The sequence below is a fragment of the Capra hircus genome, chromosome 28, assembly GCF_001704415.2.
Source record: "Capra hircus breed San Clemente chromosome 28, ASM170441v1, whole genome shotgun sequence".
NCBI lineage: Eukaryota > Metazoa > Chordata > Mammalia > Artiodactyla > Bovidae > Capra > Capra hircus.
The window spans coordinates 25,890,333-25,913,384 of NC_030835.1; the positions used below are offsets into that span (position 1 = coordinate 25,890,333).

Below are 23,052 nucleotides of genomic sequence, written 5' to 3' on the forward strand. Positions count from 1 at the left end.
TCAGTGCTAGAACTTACCAAGCAACTGTTTGGTCTGCCACTGCTTCAATTACAGTATACAGGGCAAAGACGATCCAGTACATCATCCATCGAACCTGCAAATGATAAAAATACTTATGAAATAATGGACCAGAATTATTTGCGACTCTGAAGAGTCGTATAGATCATATATAGTGAAAGTGAAAGTGCAGTCGCTCAGCCGTGTCCGACTCTTTGTGACCCCATGGACTGTAGCCTACCAGGCTCCTCTGTCCATGGGATTTTCCAGGCAATAGTACTGGAGTGGATTGCCATTTCCTTCTCCAATCATACATAGTATGTTGGATTAAATGAAGAAGGCGATGGTTTAATTCTCAGCAGGTTTTATGTCTGACTTCCTCACGTCACCACATCAGTTGTCCTGGGATACAAGAATTGAAGGATAACAAACCTCTAGGCTTAATACGTATAATGTAGGAACCTAAATGAAAACATAGGACATATTTTTCTTAACTGGAGGAAAATTCTTTAAAAGATCTTATTACATGCTTCTTTATGAAGACTATTAACTGTTTCATTATTATAGAAACCATATAGTATGATATGGACGCATTTAATCTTTATCAGTCTTTTAAATTTTGCATTCTTTATTTCTCAATATATCCTGGATTTGCTACATCCATAATGCTCGTCACCCACTTTGAAAATCTAAGGTTAGTATCTTCTTCCTCCTTCCCTAAATGTAAGCCTGCAATCTTTTACATATCCTTTTCCTTCTTCTACTCTAATACTGTAAGAGTTGATGCAATAAACCAAGTATTTATGTTCCCTCAAAATTCATACTTTGAACTCCTAACTCCAAATGTGGGAGGTTATTAGATCATGAGTCGTCACGAATGTGACTGGTGACACGGCAAAAAGATGGCCATCTATCAACCAGGAAGAGGGCCCTCATCAAATGCAGAATCTACCCGCATTTTGATCTTAGAAGTCTTAGCCCCCTGAACGGTGAGAATAAATTTCTGTTGTTTATAGACTAGTCTGTCTATGTTATAGCACTCTGAATGGACTAAGAGAGTAATTCAGGATATTTTTACGGACTAGAGCATCCTATAAGGTCCCTGAGACTCTGTGTCTTTGTAGCAATCCTTCTCACAGAATGGTGCCATATTCATTTTCCTTGAACTCATTCTCACAAATTTATTCCTTTCCACCTCCCTACGCACACAGACTCTTTTATCACTCACATAGGGTGGGGTTTGGGTAAGAGTTAAAATCTCTGCTTTCTCAATAATATAATTACAGCTAACACAAAAAATCATGCCGACTATAGCCCAGAGACTGTGCTAAGAGCATCACATGTATTAATTCACTTATCCCCCACAATAGCATTATGAAACAGACTACATAAGTATGTAATTATAAGGAACTGGTAGTACAGAGAGGTATTCAAGTTCATTTAGCCAGAATTTGAATCCAGACTGCCTGACTCTCAAATTGCTGCTATTATCCAATTTGATCATGTACAGAAAGGAATGAGGAATTGCTGAACGTGAGGTCTAAGAATAACCACTACTTCCCTATTCTCATCACAATAAGATGACAAAAAAAAAAAAAAATTAGGTCTCTATAATTAGTTTAAAAATTGACCTATTTAGTTTTAATGCAGATGCTTCTTTGGGTATTTTATAAATATGAAACTATAATTCAGGTAGCTTTAACAGTTTTCTGTTTGGAAAAATCAATTAATAACAGCCATGAATAACTTTTGAAACAATGTGTTGTAACATATGAAGAGTAATTTACCGTGTGTGTGTGTGTGTGTGTGTGTGTGTGTGTGTGTGTGTGTGCTGTTGGTCAGTCGTGTCTGACCCGTGTCTCCTGCAGGCAGATACTTTACCACTGAGCCACCTGGGAAGCCCACTTTACTTCACTTAAGAGCTTAAAAAACTGCCCGAAGCAAATAGCACATTGCTGCTGCTGCTAAGTCGCTTCAGTCATGTCCGACTCTGCGCGACCCCAGAGACAGCAGCCCACCAGGCTCCCCTGTCCCTGGGATTCTCCAGGCAAGAACACTGGAGTGGGTTGCCATTTCCTTCTCCAATGCATGAAAGTGAAAGGCGAAAGTGAAGTTGCTCAGTCATGTCCAACTCTTAGAGACCCCATGGACTGCAGCCTACCACACTCCTCTATCCAAGGGATTTTCCAGGCAAGAGTACTGGAGTGGGGTGCCATTTCCTTCTCCAAAATAGTACATTATCTACAATGAAACCGATTTTGATTATCATCTCAAATTAAAAAAAAAGTTAGACTAAATATTCCCGTCAGTTTTTCACTTTTCATGAGTTACTTTACTCCCTCACTGCCGCCAATTCCAAGCTTTTTGTCCCAGCATGGAGATTTTTTTCCAGGGTTAAAATCCTATGTGTTTTCTCTTGCTGCCCCCTTCTTTTAAAAGCAAAGTGAGGCTCTCACACAAATTCATTCATTTAGCCTTTCCAAATCAAACATTAATTTAGTACTTTTACCTTTCAACTGTATTCACAAGGTTATCCTCTAAAAAAGAAATGAAAGAGAAAGCCTGGAAACAAAACAGTGCACTTTTATAAGGCTAGAAGGGACCCTGCAGGTGATCAAGTTTTTTTGAAGCTTTATTGAAAACAACTGTAAAACAATTACAAAAAAACACACACCCTGCTCTTGTTGGTCCTTCCATTCTACTCACTGTAGGACTCTTGAGGAGACTCTAAGAAATCCCAGTGCTCCATGGGGCAGAGTTCAAAAATAAATAACACGGCAAACTCCTCTCCTTTTACTGAGGGCCAAAATAAGTAAGTTGTGCAAGAGGCTGAGCTGGGAGATGGGCACAGGGCCATAGTCTACAATGAAGCCTGAAAAAGGCAGATTTGCAAACAAGAGGTTGCTGTCAGATCAATCATTTCATTTCTCTCTCTCTCCCTCTTGCACTTAGCACAAGGATTTCAGTGTAAACCTTACCACCTTCTTTCCTGGGAAAGTGGCAGCTTAAGTTAACTGGTCTCTCTCATAGGAAGTTTAGGGAACTTTCAGAAAAATAAATGATTTAAGTCAATGCTTGTCATTTTTTCATTATTTTGTATTTTCATCATTTTACTATTTCACAACCCTCATTATGGCTGTGATCTTCCAAATGGATAAGAAAGAAAAACAACACTCCACAAAGAGTCATAATTTACCCAATAGAGTTGAATAGTATGGGTAGTTAATGTTTGGTGATACTCTCTGAAATACTAGTTCTCAAATAGACTTGAGCTGCTAGAGTCCCATACATTGCAAAAGCACTTTGACTTTAGTAAAGTCAAGTACTTGCCCAGTTTTCAAATTCATTTTACTTATTTTTATTTGCTAATTTTTGGCTGCGCCGGGTATTAGTTGTGCCATGTGGTCTCTCAGTTGCAGCATGTGGGATCTAGTTCCTTGGCCAGGGATAGAACCTGTGCCCCTTGCATTGACAGCACCGAGTCTTAGCCACTGGATCATCAGAGAAGTTCCTCAAATTCATTTTAAAACCCACCAAATATATAAGTGCTTTCACATATATAATGTTTATCTCTCTAAAAAAAAGACTATATTTATTTAGGTTGTGAGAATATTAAATAGTGCCAAAATTTTTAAAAGGAGAAAAGAAGAGAAAGAACGCTCTGCCCTTTTAGTTAAAAAACAGCAAACTATACAATTAATAGTGTATTCCTGGTCATTTTCCTGTGGTATTGGCTCAATTTTATATAAGCAAAACTCCATAGTTCTAATTTATCTTTAACAAATATATTCTTTGACAATCTGCTCTCATAAATTTCTGTATTTTTTTGTTTCCCTTATTAGAAATATGGACCTTAACAATAGTTGAATTGAGTTAATAATTAAACGAATGCAGTGAGTGTGTGTTATTCATGTGAGCAAGTATGAAGAAAGTTAACCTTGAGAAGATACTGCTTTCTTTTTCCTATTAATGGATTTGGTTGGGATTTTACACCAAATGATTACTCAGCAAACCTTTTATTAAGACTATACCTCAAGGCTGCTCAGCCTACTCTTTAAGGTCTAGCCCAAAGAAAATAACAGAATGAAGTCAAGGTCAAAAAGAAGGGAAGAAAGAAAAGAGCAATACACAAAATGATAACTGAAAATATGTTATGGTAAAATATTCTTTAGATGGACAGAAAACATCAATAACAAAATGTAGTACTAAAACCAAAAAACTGGTAGGAAAACAATGCAAATTGATAATCTCATGACTGTATAAAACCACTAATAGAAATAAATGCTATTAAAGTGTTATGCAAATAAAAGTCAGTAACTTAACAGGCAGCTGTAATATATCATAATCCACCTTTAAAGTTACAGGAAAAAAAGTTTATGTTAAGAGAGTGGGAACAAATTCTATTTCTTTTCAGTTCAGAAACAATTGGTACAATCAACAAACCAACGTTTAGATATCTTCATGAGAACAATGAATAAGAAAGCTACTCAAAAAATCCACAGACAAATGGTGGAGAAAGCGTGGTGAGAAGGGAACCCTCCTACACTGTTGGTGGGAATCTAAATTGGTACAGCCACTATGGAGAACAGTATGGAGGTTCCTTAAAAACCTAAAAATAGAGCTACCATATGACCCCGCAATCCCACTCCTGGCATATATCCAGAGGAAAATATGATCCGAAAGGATACACGCACCCCAGTGTTCACTGCTGCGCTGCTTACAATAGCGAAGACACGGAAGCAAGTGAAATGTCCATCGACAGAGGAATGGATAAAGAAGACGAGCTACAAACACACTAGGCCATTGCAAAGAATGGAACGATGCCATCTGCAGCAACGCAGAGAGCCCTAGAGAGTGTCACACTGGGTGAAGTCAGTCAGAGAAGGAGAAATATCGGATGACATCCCTTACCTGTGGACTCTAGACAGAAATGATACAAATGAACTTATTTATAATACAGAAAGAGACTCACAGACTTAGAGAAAGAACTTATGGTTGCCAGGGGTGCGGGGGAAGGGATAATTAGGGAGTTTGGGAAGGTCATGTACACATTGCTATATTCAAAATGGATAACCAACAAGGACATATTGTACAGAAAAAGAAGAAGAAGAAGAAGCAGAAGAAAGCTTTTTCTTTACTCAACTCAAAAAGCTTTACTCAACTTTTTCTTAAACGTCTTTTTGACCCCAGGGAATTGAATTATCTAACAAGGTGGAGCTTATGAGCACTAACATGGATACACATACACAAATATCCTACTTTTGGTTCATCTTTCAAATAAAACATAATTTAGATAATTCCTAAGGACTCAGGTGGGATCATCACATAGAATACTCCTTGATACAGCTGTAATAAGCTCTGCCTACTTCACATCATGGGACTAGAAACAGGAACATAACAGCTTCTGTCCTCAAGGATTTAACATTTTACTGGAGAGAAAAACAAGTAAATAACAGTGATAAAACGTTCTGCTGTTTTTACTGCATTAGATGCCCTAGTTCCCAGTATGAGTCAAGAGCACAAGAGTTTGAGGAAAGTTTATTAAAGTTCATACAGTTGTGGAAGAAGTTCAAGAAAACCAATAAAGAACAGTGGTTCACCATTGAGCTAGCGATAGCAGGAACTGGCATTACTTGCCTGGTGTGAAGAAGGGTGGACAGGGACAGGTTTACTGGAATCCAAACGGGTAACCATCAAGGTGTGGTCTCAGGGGGACACTCACAGCAACCCCTGGTGGCAGGGAGGAAGCTGGGAGAACCCTAATCTGACCGACCTCATGCTCAGCCAGCCTTCTGATTTTCTGCAGGAGTCTCTCATGAGCCAAACCCAAAGGGAAGTCAGAAATGATGCAACCTGTATGGATCAGCTCCCTGGGCCCTAAGCAAGGCAAAGAAAGGTGGGACGTGGAGAAGAAACTTCACTGGAGGGGCAGGGGGTAGGTCCTAGCACTATGCAGCCTCTCAACTCTTGGAAACATATCAGCAATAAAAATCATTCCTCACCACTTCCACAGACATCTCACCAGTCCAGAGGATGATCATCTCCTGTCCAGATTATTCTCACAGTGTCCTAAGTGATCATTCTGCTCTTCTGGGTCTTTTTGCGTATATCACTCAGAGTGTCTCCTTAGAGAGCAGGTCATTGTGTTATTGTTCAGTCACTAAGTCATGTTCAACTCTTTGTGAACCCATGACCTACACACACCAGGCTTCCCTGTTCTTTACCACCTCCTGGAGTTTGCTCAAATTCATGTCCGTTGAGTCGATGGTGCCATCCAACCATTTCATTCTCTGTCGCCCGCTTCTCCTGTCCTCAATCTTCCCCAGCTTTAGGGTCTTTTCTAGTGAGCTGGCTCGTCACATCAGGCGGCCAAACTATTGGAACTTCAGCGTCAGCATCCATCCTTCCCATGAATATTCAGGACTGATTTCCTTTAGGATTGACTGATTCGATGTTCTTGTTGTCCAAGGGACTCTCAAGAGTCTTCTCCAACACCACAGTTCAAAAGCATCAGTTATTCGGCACTCAGCCTTCCTCATGGCCCAACTCTCACATCCGGACATGACTATTGGACTACATGGTCATTCCTCTGCTGAAACTCCTCTGTTGGCCCCCATCAGAATTCTTACCTTGGCCTACCAGGCCCTGTGGTTCTGGCTCCAGCTGCCTCTCTGGCCTCATCTGCTCTGTCCCTCCTTCCCCTGTTCTGCTTCAGTCACATCAGGCCCTTTTACTATCCTTCCTGGGTGCAGAAATGTTTCTGCCTCAGGGCCTTAGTACTTGCTGTCTCATTGTCTGAAATGCTCTTCCTTCAGTTATCCATGTGGATAGCTTTCTCACTTCCCTCAAGTCTCTGCTCAAATATTTATCTGAGAGCCCTTTCTTCACTACCCTGTTTAAAATAACAATGGCCTTCTAACTCCCTTATCATGACTTATTTTTCTCTTTAGCACGTATCACAGACACATCTAACAAATACTAAAATGCTTTTCTTGCCTTTCCTTACTAAAATGTAAATTCCAAGAGGACAAAGCTTTTATTTTGTTCTGCTCAACCCTCTGTATGTGCAGAGAAGGAGCTCAGTAAATATATGAATTGTTGAATGAATATGAAATCACCCAGAGCTTAGCGTGCTCCTTTCTGTAAAGACTGCAAACAGCTTAGACAAGAAGTAAAGATGTGACAATTGAATATAAAGGAGTATTTTGAGGCCTGGTTGAAAAAGAAAAATGGGGGGGGGGGCTAAAAAATAGCATGAGGCTAAATGAAAGCATGCTTATAGCCTCAAGGATTGAACATTTTACTGGAGAGATAATGAGATTCAAATTATGAGGAAGCAGGAATTCTTAATGGGAATGAGATCTTGTATGAGACAGATAAGATGAGAAAGAAGAGTGAGATCAAGAAAGAAGCTGGGGTGTATCTTCCTCTGAGATAGAATCAAAAGGAGCGTGGCCATGCTGGGAAGAGGCTGAAGTGGTTCTATAGGTGAGGGCCTCTGCCTTTACTCTGCAGTAGGAGGGCAGGTTATTTTTAACGCTGGGGATGGGTGGGAAGGAGAGTGGATTTCAAAGGAGTAGTAAAGGTTTATGAAATTTGTTTATATGGATGGAATAGGGATCTGCCTAGGGTAGAGATGGAATAGATTATGTGACCAGCGATGCCCTCGGCTTCTCTGGGTATCAGAGAGAGGTGGCTGCAATGAAAGGTCTGGGATGGTGAAACAGGACGGGGTGGAGGTGACAGCTTGCTGTTCATAAAAAGGCAAATAACAGAGGCAGGCTGGAGAGTCGCCCAGCCAGAGCTAGCGCTTCTCAGTCCATTTCTGAAAGAGGCAGGGCCATGTGTCCAGTTCCCGCCAACAGAATATTAGCTGAGGCTTTTGAGAAGTGAGTGCATCTCCCCACAGGCTCTTCTCTCGCCCTGCGGCTGGGAAGGCAGGGAGCAGGGTAACCTTGGAATCTTCATATTACACATGGGCAGAGCCCCATTTCTTCTTACACGGTTGCTTGAGAAACATTTCTTGATGAAGTCAACACTAACCGGGACTGTTATGCTAAAGACAAATATGTTTTTATATTCCCTCTGCCACTGCATTTTTGTTTCAGCTTAAGAATCTGCCTCCAATGCAGGAGACACAAGAGATATAGGTTTGATCCTTGGGTTGGGAAGATCCCCTGGAGTAGGAAATGGCAACCCACTCAAGGATTCTTGTATGGGAAATTCCATGGACAGAGGAGCCCGGCGCACTACAGTTCAAGGATTGTAAAGAGTCAGACATGACTGAGTGAGCAACTTACCTGCTTACTTATAATTACAGCAGCTTAGCCTATGCTAATATAAAAGGTTACCCTATAACCTCTGTGGGGACTGAAAGAGTCATGGTTCCAGAATTAGGTGGACATCAGTCAAAGTACTGTTGGCTGCAACCTGTGACACCGGTAATGCCCTGGTTGGCACGGACGGATGCTACTACCACAATGACCTGGAAATGGAGAAGCGGAGTATCATTTTAAGAAACCCTGCCTGAGATATCCCCAGGGGACTCTCAGAAATATTGGGGGGATTCTCCTGGTGGTCCAGTGGCTAAGACTCTGAGCTCCTAATGCAGAGGGCTCGAGTTCGATCCCTGCACAGAGAACTAGATCCCACATACTGCAATTAAGACCTGGGGTGGCCAAAAAAAAACCAAAAAGTATTTGAGAAGAAACTGGAAGATAGGCAAGATTGATGTTCTCATGCAGCAGACTAGGGCAAAGCCAGAGAAATATTATTTTAAATTACTTTTATTATCCTTTGGCTAGTGTGGCCTCTACCTGTATAAATTTGTTATTGTCTGTAATGTCAGTACATGTGACTTACAGAAATCCCTTGGTACTTTCAGTAGGCCAAGAAGTCAGATACAGACGCTCATTAGAAATATGCATAAAGTTTAAAATAATTATATTCTGAGTGGTAAGCCAAAATATTCAGAGAGCAAAATGCATAAAAGTCAGTGGGAAGACTACATGAAAAACAGTTGTTCAATGGCCTATTTTGCTGACTTTGGCTTTGTTTTCCCAAGAGTACACCTAGTGATTATTACAGTACCTGGCACAAAATAAATGTTAAGAAATATTTATTAAATTATTAGTGACCTGGGCTTACTTATGAACAATAATTTCCTTCTTTTTCCTAATTATTTTGTAATAAAGTTCTTTTGAAGTGGTCACAATAAAATGGCAATCATTTATCAATCTTGGGACACACTTTCCCTACCATATTTTTCATAACTAGAGAAATGTGATGAATGTTTTTAAAAAATAAAATATTTGCAAATAAAAATTATCCAAATGAAATGTTAAAAATCATTTAAATATCAAAATAAATTTATTTTCTAAGAAAATATACTCTTATAGTTTGGCAAGTTCTTTAGAAAACAGAGTCATCTGTGATATAAAACCACAGTATCTAAAATTACATTCTGGTTTATATAGTGCATGGATTAGATTATCCTACTTAACAAGCCAGTACTTGCTTTATTACTCAAAATCCAGAAGGCTTTTGTAAGACTTAGCATTTCACAAACCCAGACAGTCATGTGATAGCGTTCTTGCTTTACTCTCTCAAAGGAATTAGGATATTTTAAGCCTGAGTGAATACCGTAAAATGAATGTACTCACAGGCTAAATTTACTATCAGAAGACCATGCTCCATTTAATAGGTATGCATGTACCTATTCCTGATGCCAAAAGAAAAGGAGGCCTCATTTCATGGTTTTTAAATATTTTTCAACAAAACAAGTTTTTATGATTCAATATCCTGAGACAGAATTTGCAATGCAATTGATTTAGATCCCAGGATACACAAATAAAGCAAATAAAAAGTAAACTATAACTGTAAAATAACCCTCCTGATTTCCATCACAGAAGTTGAGAGCAATGGACTGGTTTATTTATATTGAGGAATATCCTGTTCTGATATGAGGCTCACGGCTGTACATTCACAAGCGTTATGGAGAACTGTGGTGAGGGCATATTAACTCAAAGGCATCTTTCTCAAATTGTATCTTTACATAACTTATTCTTGCTATGCTATGAGCACTGTGGTATTATGATAACAGTGACATTAATGATAATGTATGTTAAATGATATTTGTTGTTCGTCACCTGGTCATGTCTGACTCTGAGACCCCATGGACTGCAGCACGTCAGGCCTCCCTGGCCCTCACCATCTCCTGGAGTTTGCTCAAGTTCATGTCCATTGCTTCGGTGATACCATCCAGCCATCTCATCCTCTGTCGTCCCCTTCTCCTTCTGCCTTCAATCTTTCTCAGCATCAGGCCTTTTCCAATGAGTCAGCTGTTCCCATCAGGTGACCAAATTATTGGAGCCCTAGTTTCAGCATCAGTCCTTCCAATGAGTATTCACGGTTGATTTCCTTTAAGACTGACTGGTTTGATCTCCTTGCACCACAGTTCAAAAGCATCAATTCTTTGGTGCTCTGCCCTGTTTAAGGTCCAGCTCTCACAACCGTACGTGACCACTGGGAAGACCAAAGCATTGACTACACAGGACCTTTGCCAGCAAAATGATGTCTTTGCTTTTTAACACACTGTCTAGGTTTGTCATAGCTTTCCTGCCAAGAAGCAATCATCTTCTAATCTCATGACTGCAGTCACCATCTGCAATGATTTTAGAGCCCAAGAAATGGAAATCTGTCACTGCTTCCACCTTTTCCCTTCTATTTGCCATGAACTGATGGGGCTGGATGCTATGATCTTAGTTTTTTTAATACTGAGTTTTAAGCCAGCCTTTTCGCTCTCCTTCTTCACCCTCATCAAGAGGTTCTTTAGTGCCTCTAGCTCCTCTTCACTTTCTGCCATTAGAGTGGTATCATCCACATATCTGAAGTTGTTGATGTTTCTCCCACCAATCTTGATTCCAGCTTGTGATTCATCCAGACTGGCATTTTTCATGATGTGCTCAGTGTATTAGTTAAATAAACAGGGTGACAATAAGCAGCCCTGTGGTTTTGCACAATGACAAAAAAGATATGTTAACTTGACACATAGTACTCTGGGGCTATTACAAACAAAATGCTTTGACACAATATAGTCATAAACCTGGATGTCAAGGCGTTCCTATGCAGAAGCAGCTTTCATGGGAAGGATGAGTAAAAGAAGACATTTAAATGGATAATAAGTGATTACCAGCACAATATTTGATCCAGCATACAACTAGTAATATTTTAATATACTATATAATATTCATTTGCATTGTATGAATGACATTTCTTCATATCCAAAGGAAAGCCTTCCTAACTGCCTCCACCCCGTCCTAAGGTCATACATAATCTTTGTACATATTTAATCTACTTTCCCTTGCAGTGTATCTGTGTAAAGGTTTGTATAACGTCTGCCTCTGCCTTTTGGCCAATGTTGTTGTTGTTCAGTTGCTAAGTCGTGTCCAACTCTTTGCCACCCCATGGACTGCAGCACGCCAGGCTCCCCTGTCCTCCTTTATCTCCCAGAGTTGGCTCAAATTTGTGTCGATTGAGTTGATGATGCTATCCAACTATCTCATCCTCTGTTGCCCCCCTTCTCCTCCTGCCTTCAATCTTTCTCAGCATCAGGGTCTTTTCCAATGAGTTGGCTCCACACATCAGGCAGCCAAAGTACTGGAGCTTCAGCTTCTGCATGTGACCTTCCAATGAATATTCAGGACTGATTTCCTTTAAGGTTGATTGCTTTGATCTCCTTGCAGTTCAAGGGACTCTCAAGAGTCTTCTTAACAACCAATAGGGACTGAAACTGTCTTGTTCATCATCATGTTCCTAGGACCCAGCCATCCCTGTACCTAATAAACCAAATACACAGGAAGGCTTTTACTGAACAGTTTCTTAAAGTTAAGGTCTGAATTGATGAAAAATTCAAACAAATAACTCTAGACTGCAAAGAGAAATTCATAACATATAACATAGTCTATTTTATCAAAGTTGTTTTCAAAGTTATCAGATATTAAACAACTTTCCAGTGTCTCTTAATTTCAGATTATTTGAATCATAGGCAATTAATGCTGGTTTTTCAGAAAAAATGAAAAACTACATATGCCTAATGATTTCAATTATAACCACACTAAGTAAATCCAGAGCATAAAATGCTAAAATATGCTTCACTGGGGGAAAAAAAAATCCTTGCTGAGGATTTTATTTCTGAGAAGAAATAAACACTGCTGAATTTCAGACCACCCAAAGAGAACTTTATTTTCTGACCATTAGTTATTCCCTCAAGTCAGCTCACCCAAAAGATTCATTCTACACCACATTTCAGAGACAACAGAGAGAACTTCTAATAGAGTTTTCTTTAGAAACAGCATCAAGTTGAAAAGGTTTCTCTTGTTTCAGTAACATTATGCAATAATTTGGTTATTTCATAATGATTTTTCCCCATTAAAAACAAAGAGGAACAAAATGTGAGAAATCAAATAGAAAAACGCCCTTTTTTATCCAACCCAGATGGCTCAATTATGGGATTTTTCCCAGAGCTGTGCCAAGTTAGAAGCATGCTTGAAAATAAGCTAGTTGAAGTTCAATCCACAGTGAATACAGACATTGGTTGAAATACTTTTTCCTTAAAAAAGAGGGAGCATGCATTGGGGTAAGTATGTTAGACTAGGATTGATTTGCATTTCCCTGGCTTTGGGGTGCTTCCTCCCTCACGGCCCTACTGTCTTAACTTTCTATAGCTTGCCAGGAACTAGGATGTTTGGGAGTCAGTCATATTAATACTTTCAGATGCTGAACTTGCATCACAGTTTACCTGCAGTTTCCAGACATCACTGCCAAAGACCTCACAGAATATCCTGTTGTTTTGAGGAGGAAAGTCTCATATTATACAGATGTATTTGGTGTTAAAACGAATTAAAATGGGGCAGCCTGCAACTAGAAATGGACACTCTTTCACAAGATTACCTTGGTTTTCCCTCAGTGCTCTTGAGTCACAGAAGCCCCATGTATCTCATCCCTGATCCCATGTAAGTTTGAGGAACTTGAGAGAAGGAAAACACACAAAAATGTTTAAAAGCTAGATGATAATTAATTTAAAAGGAGTGTTGAAAAGAAGATAAAGCAGGAACTGCTTATGGGAATTGTTCCCAGGAGCAGAATTTAGGAAAGAAGGACCTCTTAGTACAAAATAACTCTGCATCCACACTGGCTGATAATTCGCACTTCACTTTTTCAATTATTTGAAGTCTTATTGATTCATTTGGAATAATAAATATTTGTAGAGACACAGTTCACTTTTCATAGAACCGCACAGAATTTCTCGTGGATTTTAGCATGGGACAGAGCCTATGCAGATAGAAAGGAATAAACTGGGTTAGATGGCTTTCCTAAGTATCATGCTTCCACACTAAACTGTCATCTTACCTTCTTTATTCCCTTAGTGTTCCCAAAGTCTTGGGACACTGCATTTCCAACCTGAGACATTCCCAATGGCTGGCACCACTTCTTAGGTACCTAGGTCCCCTAGTTTCTCATGAATCTTTACGCAGTCAATTCTACCTTGCTATTTCCACACGTGAACTAATATAGCCACTGAAAGGTATACTCTTTTTTCCAGATGACTGGCAAGATTATGACTAACACAGTAGATAAAAACTTTCCTTCTTCAAGTAAAAGATACCACTTTCTTTATACAAGTTGTAGCTTTATAGGCTCAATAATGTCACGGAGAAGGCAATGGCACCCCACTCCAGTACTCTTGCCTGGAAAATCCCATGGATGGAGGAGCCTGGTGGACTGCAGTCCATGAGGTCACTAAGAGTTGGACACGACTGAGCAACTTCCCTTTCACTTTTCATTTTCATGCATTGGAGAAGGAAATGGCAACCCACTCCAGTGTTTGTGCCTGGAGAATCTCGGGGACAGGGGAGCCTGGTGGGCTGCCATCTATGGGGTCGCACAGAGTCGGACACGACTGAAGAGACTTAGCAGCAGCAGCGGCAGCGGCAGCATATGTCAAACATACAATAATCATTCAAACAGTAAGAAGCAGCCTAAATACTACATGGGAAAACAGCATCTTCTAGAGAAGCAAAGACTGGAAGAAAAAAAAAAAAAAACCCTCTAGGAATAATACATCTGTCATGACTGACAAGTGAATCTGTGCTATCAAATTATTTTCCTTCAAAAGCATGTGCAGTCAGCCTCACATACAGAACTGAGGTTCACATTTGAGTGAAGAGAAACGGGCAAGTTACAGGGCATGGGATACTTGGGGTATGGAGCGGATGGATGTGTATAGTGGGCAGGACAGTATGATCACCGTAACACAGTGAGGGGAACAAAAAGGTGGGAGGAACGGCACAGGAAGAAAGGCAGATGATTACAAAGAGAAACTTCATTGATGTAGAAATGTCCTGTATGGAAACTAGAACACCCAACTCAAAACCCTTACCCCCCAATGGTATAATATGCTTAACTTCATTAAAATATTATTTTTTGGGACTTTCCAGTGGTTAAGTGGTCCAGTGGTTAAGACTGTGAGCTTCCACTGCAGGGGGCACAGATTCGCTCCCTGGTTGAACTAAGATCCCACGTGCAACATGGTATGACCAGAAATTTTAATTTTTTTAATAATATATTCCAAGTTATTAGTCCATTTACATACAGATGTTTCTAAAGCAGTCTGTTATTTTATGCCCATCTGCCTACATAAACTTAAAAAAGCACAATGTGATAATTATTCACTTTTCAGAATATAGTGAGATACCTCTCTTAGTCAATGCTTTTCAGTTTGGCTGTGGGTAAGAATTACTTGGGAATTAAAAGCAATTATGTAGATTCTGAGGCTCCATCATCTCGGGGAAGAGAGAAGGCAGCAAGGTGTCTCAAAGGCAAGCTCTATGAATTTGTAATGTGTAAGCAGAGTTGAGAACATGCACAAAATTCTTGCTACCTGAACTGCGGTGTGCAGACCAGCAGCACTGGCGGCATCTGGGCACCTGCTGGAAATGCAGAATCTCAAACCCAGGCCAGAACTACTTAATTAGAATCTGCATTTTAAACAAGATCCCAGGGAGATTCTAGTGTTCCTCTAAGTGCGACAAGGATTGCAGTGGGAGGTACCCGGTGTTTTTTCTGAAAATACCAGTTAGAAGGAGGTGGTATCTATCATTCATGAAGAAAATGTAAAAAGAGCCTCGGGTTTGGAAGCAAGATGAACTCAGTTTGATAATTTGTTCGCTATAAACAATTAAAATAAGCCCTTGTTTTCATAACACTGTTTGGGCACATCATCATTTTTTAAAATAAGAACCTCAAAAAATAGAAGGAACTGAGCTTTAGCCCACTTCTCAGAGGCATTGTTTATGGCTAGCAGTTGAAAAGACAAAAGCTTTGAGTAAAGTACCCAGGGTAGGGCAGCCTATAGGCTCTTCTGCCCAGAAGTCTCATGCAGGATGTCCCATCCTAGAGTCCAGAGCTATCTGGACACGGACCACTGGATGGAAACCCTCTCCCTGCCCAAGGTGGAAGTGCCCTTAAGAGTTTTCTCCCTAAGAGTATGTCTAAATCTGCTTCCTACAGAGAAAGGAAGAACACTGATGGGCAGGTTGAAATTATATTCAAACATCACATCATTGGCAAAGACGTTTCCAGTTGGCTCTAATAATTTATTCTGACAATCTTTTAAAGAAGAATATAATACAATAACATTGAAGTGTTAAACCTTTATTTAAAAGATGCTGTTGGAAACCTTTGAAAGTTAATATAATATTTTCAAATAAAATTACTTAACTCCATCTATTTCTGTGACTTTTCAAGACCTTTTGATGAATTTCTCAATTTTACCTGCAGAGTCTGAATCTGTGGTTTAAGAAAAGTGATCAGTCTATATAATTCTATATATTTAAAATTTTTATAGTTATTCAAACTATCTTTAATCTTTTTAAAATCTATTATATTTCTGAAGTAACATACCACTCGTGAGCTTTTAAAATTACATGAGGTTTTCTGACAGATTTTATTTTTCTTGCTTAGCTAAAGTCTTCAGGAACAGCTCTAGCTTTTATATTTTTAGGAGGACCTTTCACAGCGTGATGGCAATCTGGCTGACAATATGATGATTATAGCTGTAGCTGGTGAAGCACTGTATTACTAAAGTTACATAATAGAAAGAAAGATGATGTACATATGTGAACACTCCAAAGGTAGATCCTGTATTGTGCAAAAGAGGAAACTTCTCTGCTTAAATAATGTAAACAGTAGCTAAAAAGGAAAAGGAAAGATCAGGGCTTCCCTGGTGGCTCAATGGTAAAACATCTGCTTGTAACGCAGGAGTCTGGGTTCAGTCCTTGGGTTGGGAAGATCCCCTTGGAGGAGGGAATGGCAACCCACTCCACTATTCTTGTCTGGAGAATTCCATGGACAGAGGAGCCTGGCAGGCTACACTCCATGGGGTTGCAAAGAGTCAGATACGACTGAGCTATTAACACTTTTTTTTTACTTTTTCAGTATGTCTTACATTATTAGAAAACATTCCATCTTTAAATTAAAAAAAATTTACTCTAAAATTTTAGAAAGACCTATGTTAGGCATTCATTTAAAGCCCCCCATTATTTAATTTTCTGTCACTTAAACCCTGTCCTATTTATTTTATCAATTTTTTTTTCTACTCTCCTCTGTACCTTTTGTTAGATTTACTCAAGGAAACAACTCTTAGAAATATTGAAATTCTCTTGATTTTGTTTTTATTTTACTTCTGCATTTTTATTGCTTTATTTACCCTACTTTCTTTACAGATTCCGTTAATTCTGATATTCTTGTTACTTTGTAAATTGAATGCTTCATTTTTCTTCCTGCTTGTTCAAAATAAATAAATAGTTTACACTACTGCATTTGAAACTGTTAATATTTAAGAATATAAATTGTAATGAATATATTGCTGTCATTTTTATTTTTGCATTTGCCTAGTACTGCACTTTTGAATTTCTCATGTACTCAATTATTATTTCTTCCTTTTGGAACTTATTGGGGGGGTTTCTTCAAAGTAGTGAGGCTATGGTTTGTGAACAGATGTGGGGGAGGCAGAATTGGCTGCTTCTGAACATGGTTTTCCTGCAGCACGGAGGATGGTGGCAGCTGAGTTTTTTGGTGTGTTTGGTTGCTGTAGCTCTTATGATTTTAAGCTGTTCCATCACTAGGGATTAGGGTGGAGGTGGCTAGGCCTCCCTCCAATTTACTATTTAACAACATTTCCTTTAATGGAAACAACAGTTTCTGTCCCTGATTTTTGAAATCTATTTCCATTGGCACTGCAGTTGGTAAAATTCTTCCTAGATATTAGCAAAAGCCTGACTTAGCCTCTTAGGTTTAAATGTTACTGGGAGAAATTTTTTTCTTTGTGTATGTTTTATGAAGCATTTGCATTGGACAGCTGTGGTTGCTAGCTCCATCTTAGCGTGAAACTTGTGGGAATGCTTTCATTTTACTTTGTAAAGGTCAAGGAGTACTCTAATTCACATTATTAAATTTTAGCTGCCTTTTTTTTTTTGGCCTATCAAGGATCATGCCCAGGCCCCCTGCAATGGACGCCCAGAGTCCTAACCACAGGACCTCCAGGGAAATATCTACATTTTTAAAGTTTAGAAGGAATTGTGTTAGGCTTTTATTTAACCCCTATAATATAAATCTCAATTTAAATTTAACATTTGTTTCCTAAAGAGGATACACTGTAATGATCCTGAAGAAATTATTTTTAGAAGACACAGGAAGAGTATGTCACTTGATGATTACAACAGGACCCATTACTTCAGGCAGTGAAATTACATACTAACATGCATTATATATACAATAAGTAATCCCAACACAAAAAATTAAGTTTACAAAGCATACTCATCATCTACTTTAAGTAAATGTAAGTGGATTTACTTCGTTAAAGAATAATGACCAACACAATATTGTAAAGCAATTATCTTCCAATTTAAAAAATTAATTTACATGAAAAAAGGTAAATGGTAGAATATTAAAATGCATATCCAAACAGCTGAAATAAAAAATATAAATAAATATTAAAAAAATAATGAACTATCCCAAGTGATTCTTCTTAACTGTCCCAAACAGAAACTGATTTTATCACAACTTGATTTGTCAACAACTATAACTCAAGACAAGATACGTGTGTATTCATTGCATGTCAGCTAAAATTAAAATTTAAAATTGTTAAGGATTGAAAAAAATAATATGTATTACTACTTCAAACCTATTTCCTATGTGAACACATTTTAAAAACCAATGTTAATGGTAAAACAAGTATTATCTGATGTGACAATATAAATCAACCACAAGTATCCCACTCATAAAGCCAATTTGGAAATATGGGTAAATATAGCAGAATGAATGTGTGTGTGTGTTTAGTCGCTCAGTTGTGTCCAACTCTTTGCGATCCCAGAATACACACATTTAATTGTAACCCCACTACAAATCTCATTAAAATAACAGTAAAGTGATTTTTCAGAAAGACTTAAGTCAGGAAGAATATAGAAAAGAGCATCAACATTTTTGGACCCAGGAAAGAAATGGATGAGTAGTAACTGACCCAGAAGAGCTGAGAAAACTGAAGAGTAAGTGGACGGTGGGAAAAGTTGAGAAGCAACCCAAGTTTACACTGAAGAGCTTCCCAAAGGTTCAAAAATTGGTAACACAATTCTTGGCGAAAAAGGACAAATGGAGGATGGCTGTAGGGATACTGTGAGGACAGGTAGATCCTTGGATGGCCTCCCACTCCGGCGGTCTGGTGACACCCCTCGCTCCCCCTGAGGCTTATTCTCTGGAAAAAGCGATGGTTGGATTTGCAAATCTCTGGCACAGTTGAGTAGGGCCAACAGGGATTAAGTAACAGATAATAAATTGAGTATTTGAGGGCCCCAATCCTTGTTTTCCCACAAGAATGCCAGCAACCAAGTGCCTTTCAGAATGGAAGAGTCTTCTCTGGGAACAATCTGCCTGGCACAAAAGAAAACACCTGAAGATACAGACACCGATAATTTGAAATGACTGTGATGGGTTGAGATGTGTTCCCCAGAAAGATATGCTGAAGTCTGTTATAGACTGTGTTCCCCTAAAATTTGCTTGCTGAAGCGCTAACTAACCCCCAGAGTAATGGTATTTGGAGATAGAAACTTTAAGGAGGTGATGAAGATTCAAAAGGTCCTAAGGATGAGGTCCCACTTCAAAGGATGGGGCTCCACTTCAACAGATGGGTCCCCACTTCATTAGAAGAGTAAGAGACCCTAAAGAAATCTCTCTCCCTGCACGCAGAAAGAAAAGGTCATATGAGGACACAGATAGAATGTCTGTAAGCTACAAAGAGGTCTCCCCCAAAACCAACCCTGATGGCACTTTCATCTTGAACTTGCAGCCAGAGAACTGTGAGAAAAAACTTTACGTGGCCTAAGCTATTCATTGTGTGGCATTTTGTTACAGTAGTCTGGCAAGAGTACTACAAAGTTCTAACCCTCAGAATGTGACCCCACTTGGAAACAGGGTCACTAAAGATATAATTAGTTAGGATGAGGTCATCTTGGGGTATGGTGAGCCCTTAATCCAATGTGACTGGTGTCTTTAAAAGGAGAAAAAAAAAGAGACTCAGAGACAAAGACACATGAGGGAGAACATCATGGGGATAACAGAGGCAGAGACTGAAGTGCTGCCCCTGAAAGGCAAGAATCACCAAAGACTGCTTCCTGCCAACCACTGGAAGCTAGGAACAGGCAAGAAAGGATTCTCGTCAACAGGTTTCAGAGGGAAAGTGGCCCTGCCCATATCTGGGCCCCAGAAGAGCGAGGCAATAAAATTCTATTGTTTTAAGACACTCAGTTTGTGGCACTTCCTTATGGCAGTCCTAGGAACAAATAAAATGCCTAGTTAAATCCCCTTGTAGTGAAGATCACAGTCAGCAAGCCTCTTCATGGGTTCAGGACTTTGAATCAGCTTTTCATTATAATATTCAAATATGAGTAGAGAACTGAGGATTACCTAACTTTTGAGAAAAATAATACATGAAAAACAGAGGCCGAAATGTAGAAAGAACACATCTAAAGAGCGATCATTCATATCCTCAGACAAAAGGGAAGCTATTTTAAACACAGTAGGAAGAGGATGCTATCGAAAAAGGGACATTCAGACAATAAAACAAGCCCTTGGAAATTAAACACAGAAGAGAAGAGAAGAATGAGGAACTCTATCATAAAATACAGCAAAAAAAAAAAAAAAGAGTTGGGAAAGAGAAGAAAAAATATCAGAAAATTTAGAGTATCAGTCCAAGTGGCTTTCTAACTGAATAAAAGGAACCCCAGATCAAAACAATTAGTGAAAATGAAGTGGAGAAAATCCTTAAAGAAATAATTTTAAACAAATTTCCCAGAGCTGAAGGACAAAGCATTCTTGGATTAAAAGGGATGACCGAAGGTTTAGCAAAATTGACTGTAACTGGCTTACACCAAGGCACGTCATCTTGAAATTTTTAAACTACAGGGACACAGAAAATTCCCACAAGCAGGTAAGATGCCAAACGTCGAATGTGCCAGATGTCTGCACAGCAACACAATAAGTTAAAAGACAAAATTCTGAAGGAAAATACTTTCAGCCTACTTTCATCTCCAAAAAAAAAGAGAAAAACCCTCTCAAAAAGCCTTCTTGGGAAGAAAGGCATGCATCAAAATGAGGAAGTAAAAGAAGAAAGAGGAAAACAGGAGATTAAGAAACCTGAGGATCTAAGAGTCAGTCTGGATGGATGAGAATGCACTGAGAGGAAATTCACACATCTATCACAGAGTTTGGGTCTAAATAAGCAAGGAGAACAGAGAATGCCAAACAAGCGAACAAAACAAAACAGAAAAACAAGATAACGAATAACAAATTACTGTGAAGAAAAAGATTGGTCATGGCAGGATACTGTAGACAACAGATGCAAATGGTGTTTCCATGCTGAAAACCTTATATAATAGGCACTGATTTAAATGCTTTGTTGCATTAACTCATATGATCCTCACAACCACCTGAGGAGGCAAGTACCACGACTGTACTTTTTTTCCAGATCAGGAAAATGAGGCAAAAAAATAACCCATTCAAAGATACAGCTAGTAAGGCACAGGGCCAAGGTGATAAGCCAAGTAACCTAGTTCTTTATCTCTAGACTCTATTGCTTTTTTCTAATTTAGCCTCAATAATGTAAATACTGAATACTGATCCAACTCAAATTACATTCTAATGATACTGGAAATTATGCAAGTATAAAGAGACATTGGGTAACTTATAAATCATCTCTAACAGAAGGAAGTCAACTGATGAGATACATCTGAAAAATTAAGAAACAGCCATACAAGCATGTATTTAGATGTATAAATAAATACTAATGGATTTGGATAAAAGAACTGAAAGTAGTTTCCTTGAAAGTTAGAAACAGAGATGAGGAAGGTGGGGAACTGTTGTTTTACATAATAAGCCTTGGACAACTGTCTGATTTTAAAAGTATAAATAAGTAAAGCTTTGATTAAAAACAAAAAGTAAATTAAAAGTAGATCACAATAAAAAATAAACAGGATTGCAGCCTGATAAAACTAATTTTCAAAAAATTTTAAAAAACCACTTTTTGATACATTGCAGAAACCAACACAATATTTTAAAGCAATTATCCTTCAATTAAAAATAGATAAAATTTAAAAAATCCCTTTAATTTGTTAAATTTTCATACTTCACAAATCATTAAAACCCTTCAAACAAATGAGTGTTTTTAGTCCAAAATATGAAAAGATGCCTGGGGAACACGTTTGACCACAAAGTTTCTTTACTACATTTTTCCCCTTTATAACTGGTAGACAAATTTCTAACAAACAGAACTAGTAGGCAACTTAAGATTTTACCAAATGACAAGCATGTGGCATATTTGTTCAGCTTCATATCACCCAAATATTCAGTCAAAAATTAGGTCACTTTCAAAAACTAAGTCAACAGAGTTTTGGAGGGCCTTTCAGAAAGTAATCTCCCAGAGTTTCCCGTGTCCTTTGTTCTTGCTCACAGTAAATCTCAGGACCAAATGTCTGTGATTTCTAAGCACTGTTGCCCAGTCTTTTCATTGCCACTTTCCCCAACATTCTTAGAATAAGAACACTGGTTTCCTAGAAAAGCTACAGCAATTATACACAACTTGGAAGTAAACACTCCATTTTCAAGTCGTGAGACGGTCTAGGCTTGAAAAAAATTGCAAAACCATACTAATTCTTCAGTAAGTTTACATTTCAATTACTGCAAGACTGAAAGACTTTAAGTAGGCCATAGCTGCCACACTATACAGGAAATTATATCCTAGGAAAGCTCCGTTTTAAAAATAGGCAAAGGAAGAGAGGAAGATTGCCGAAATACACAGCTCTTTCCATTTGTTTTGATTTGAATACAGCATCTGTTTTATCAGGTGCAATCTACAATATTTGCAGCCTTAAAGACAATGGTAGCAGTTAGGGTGGGAAGAAGTAAATTAACCAAAAATGTTTGCTTTCTGAGAATAATTTTGAAGTAGATATCAGTAGAATTTAGGTATTAACCAAACATCACAGAATAACTGGACTTAGGGATAAGTCAGACTGGTCTGTGTACTCCTTAACAAGCAGAATCAAAGCTGAGAAACTAGATCCATCCACTGAAGAAAGGGACATGTTCTTGTAAATACCATTTAAGATTTGTTAGATAGTTAGAAGTCAACTCTTCTTCCTTCTTTACTCATTAAAAAAATACTGAGTACCTACTATATAACATGTACTGCTCTAGGTATAGGAATATAGCAATTAACAAAACTCTCTTTGGAGATTATCTGGTGGGGGAAATAAACACAAATACATACAAAAAATATATTACAGATGGTATAAAAGGCTATTAAGAATATAACAGGGAAATTTTAAGAAAGTTACTTTTATTAAGAAACTACCAGATTAAAAACAGATTTGGATGGGATTACAAGAAAACTGTGAGAACAGAGTTTTGATAAAATTGCTATAAATCAGGGGTAAAATTGGATGA

General features: G+C 38.5%; 1 protein-coding gene across 1 annotated transcript in view; it reads right to left on the minus strand.

Annotated features, from left to right (window-relative positions):
- Window positions 1-23,052, minus strand: part of REEP3 (receptor accessory protein 3) — a 98,109-nt gene that overhangs the window by 22,455 nt on the left and 52,602 nt on the right. The window contains exon 3 of the mRNA XM_018042215.1: window positions 18-94. Within this exon, the coding sequence (XP_017897704.1) occupies window positions 18-94 (77 nt within the window). The remainder of the gene's footprint in view (window positions 1-17; window positions 95-23,052) is intronic.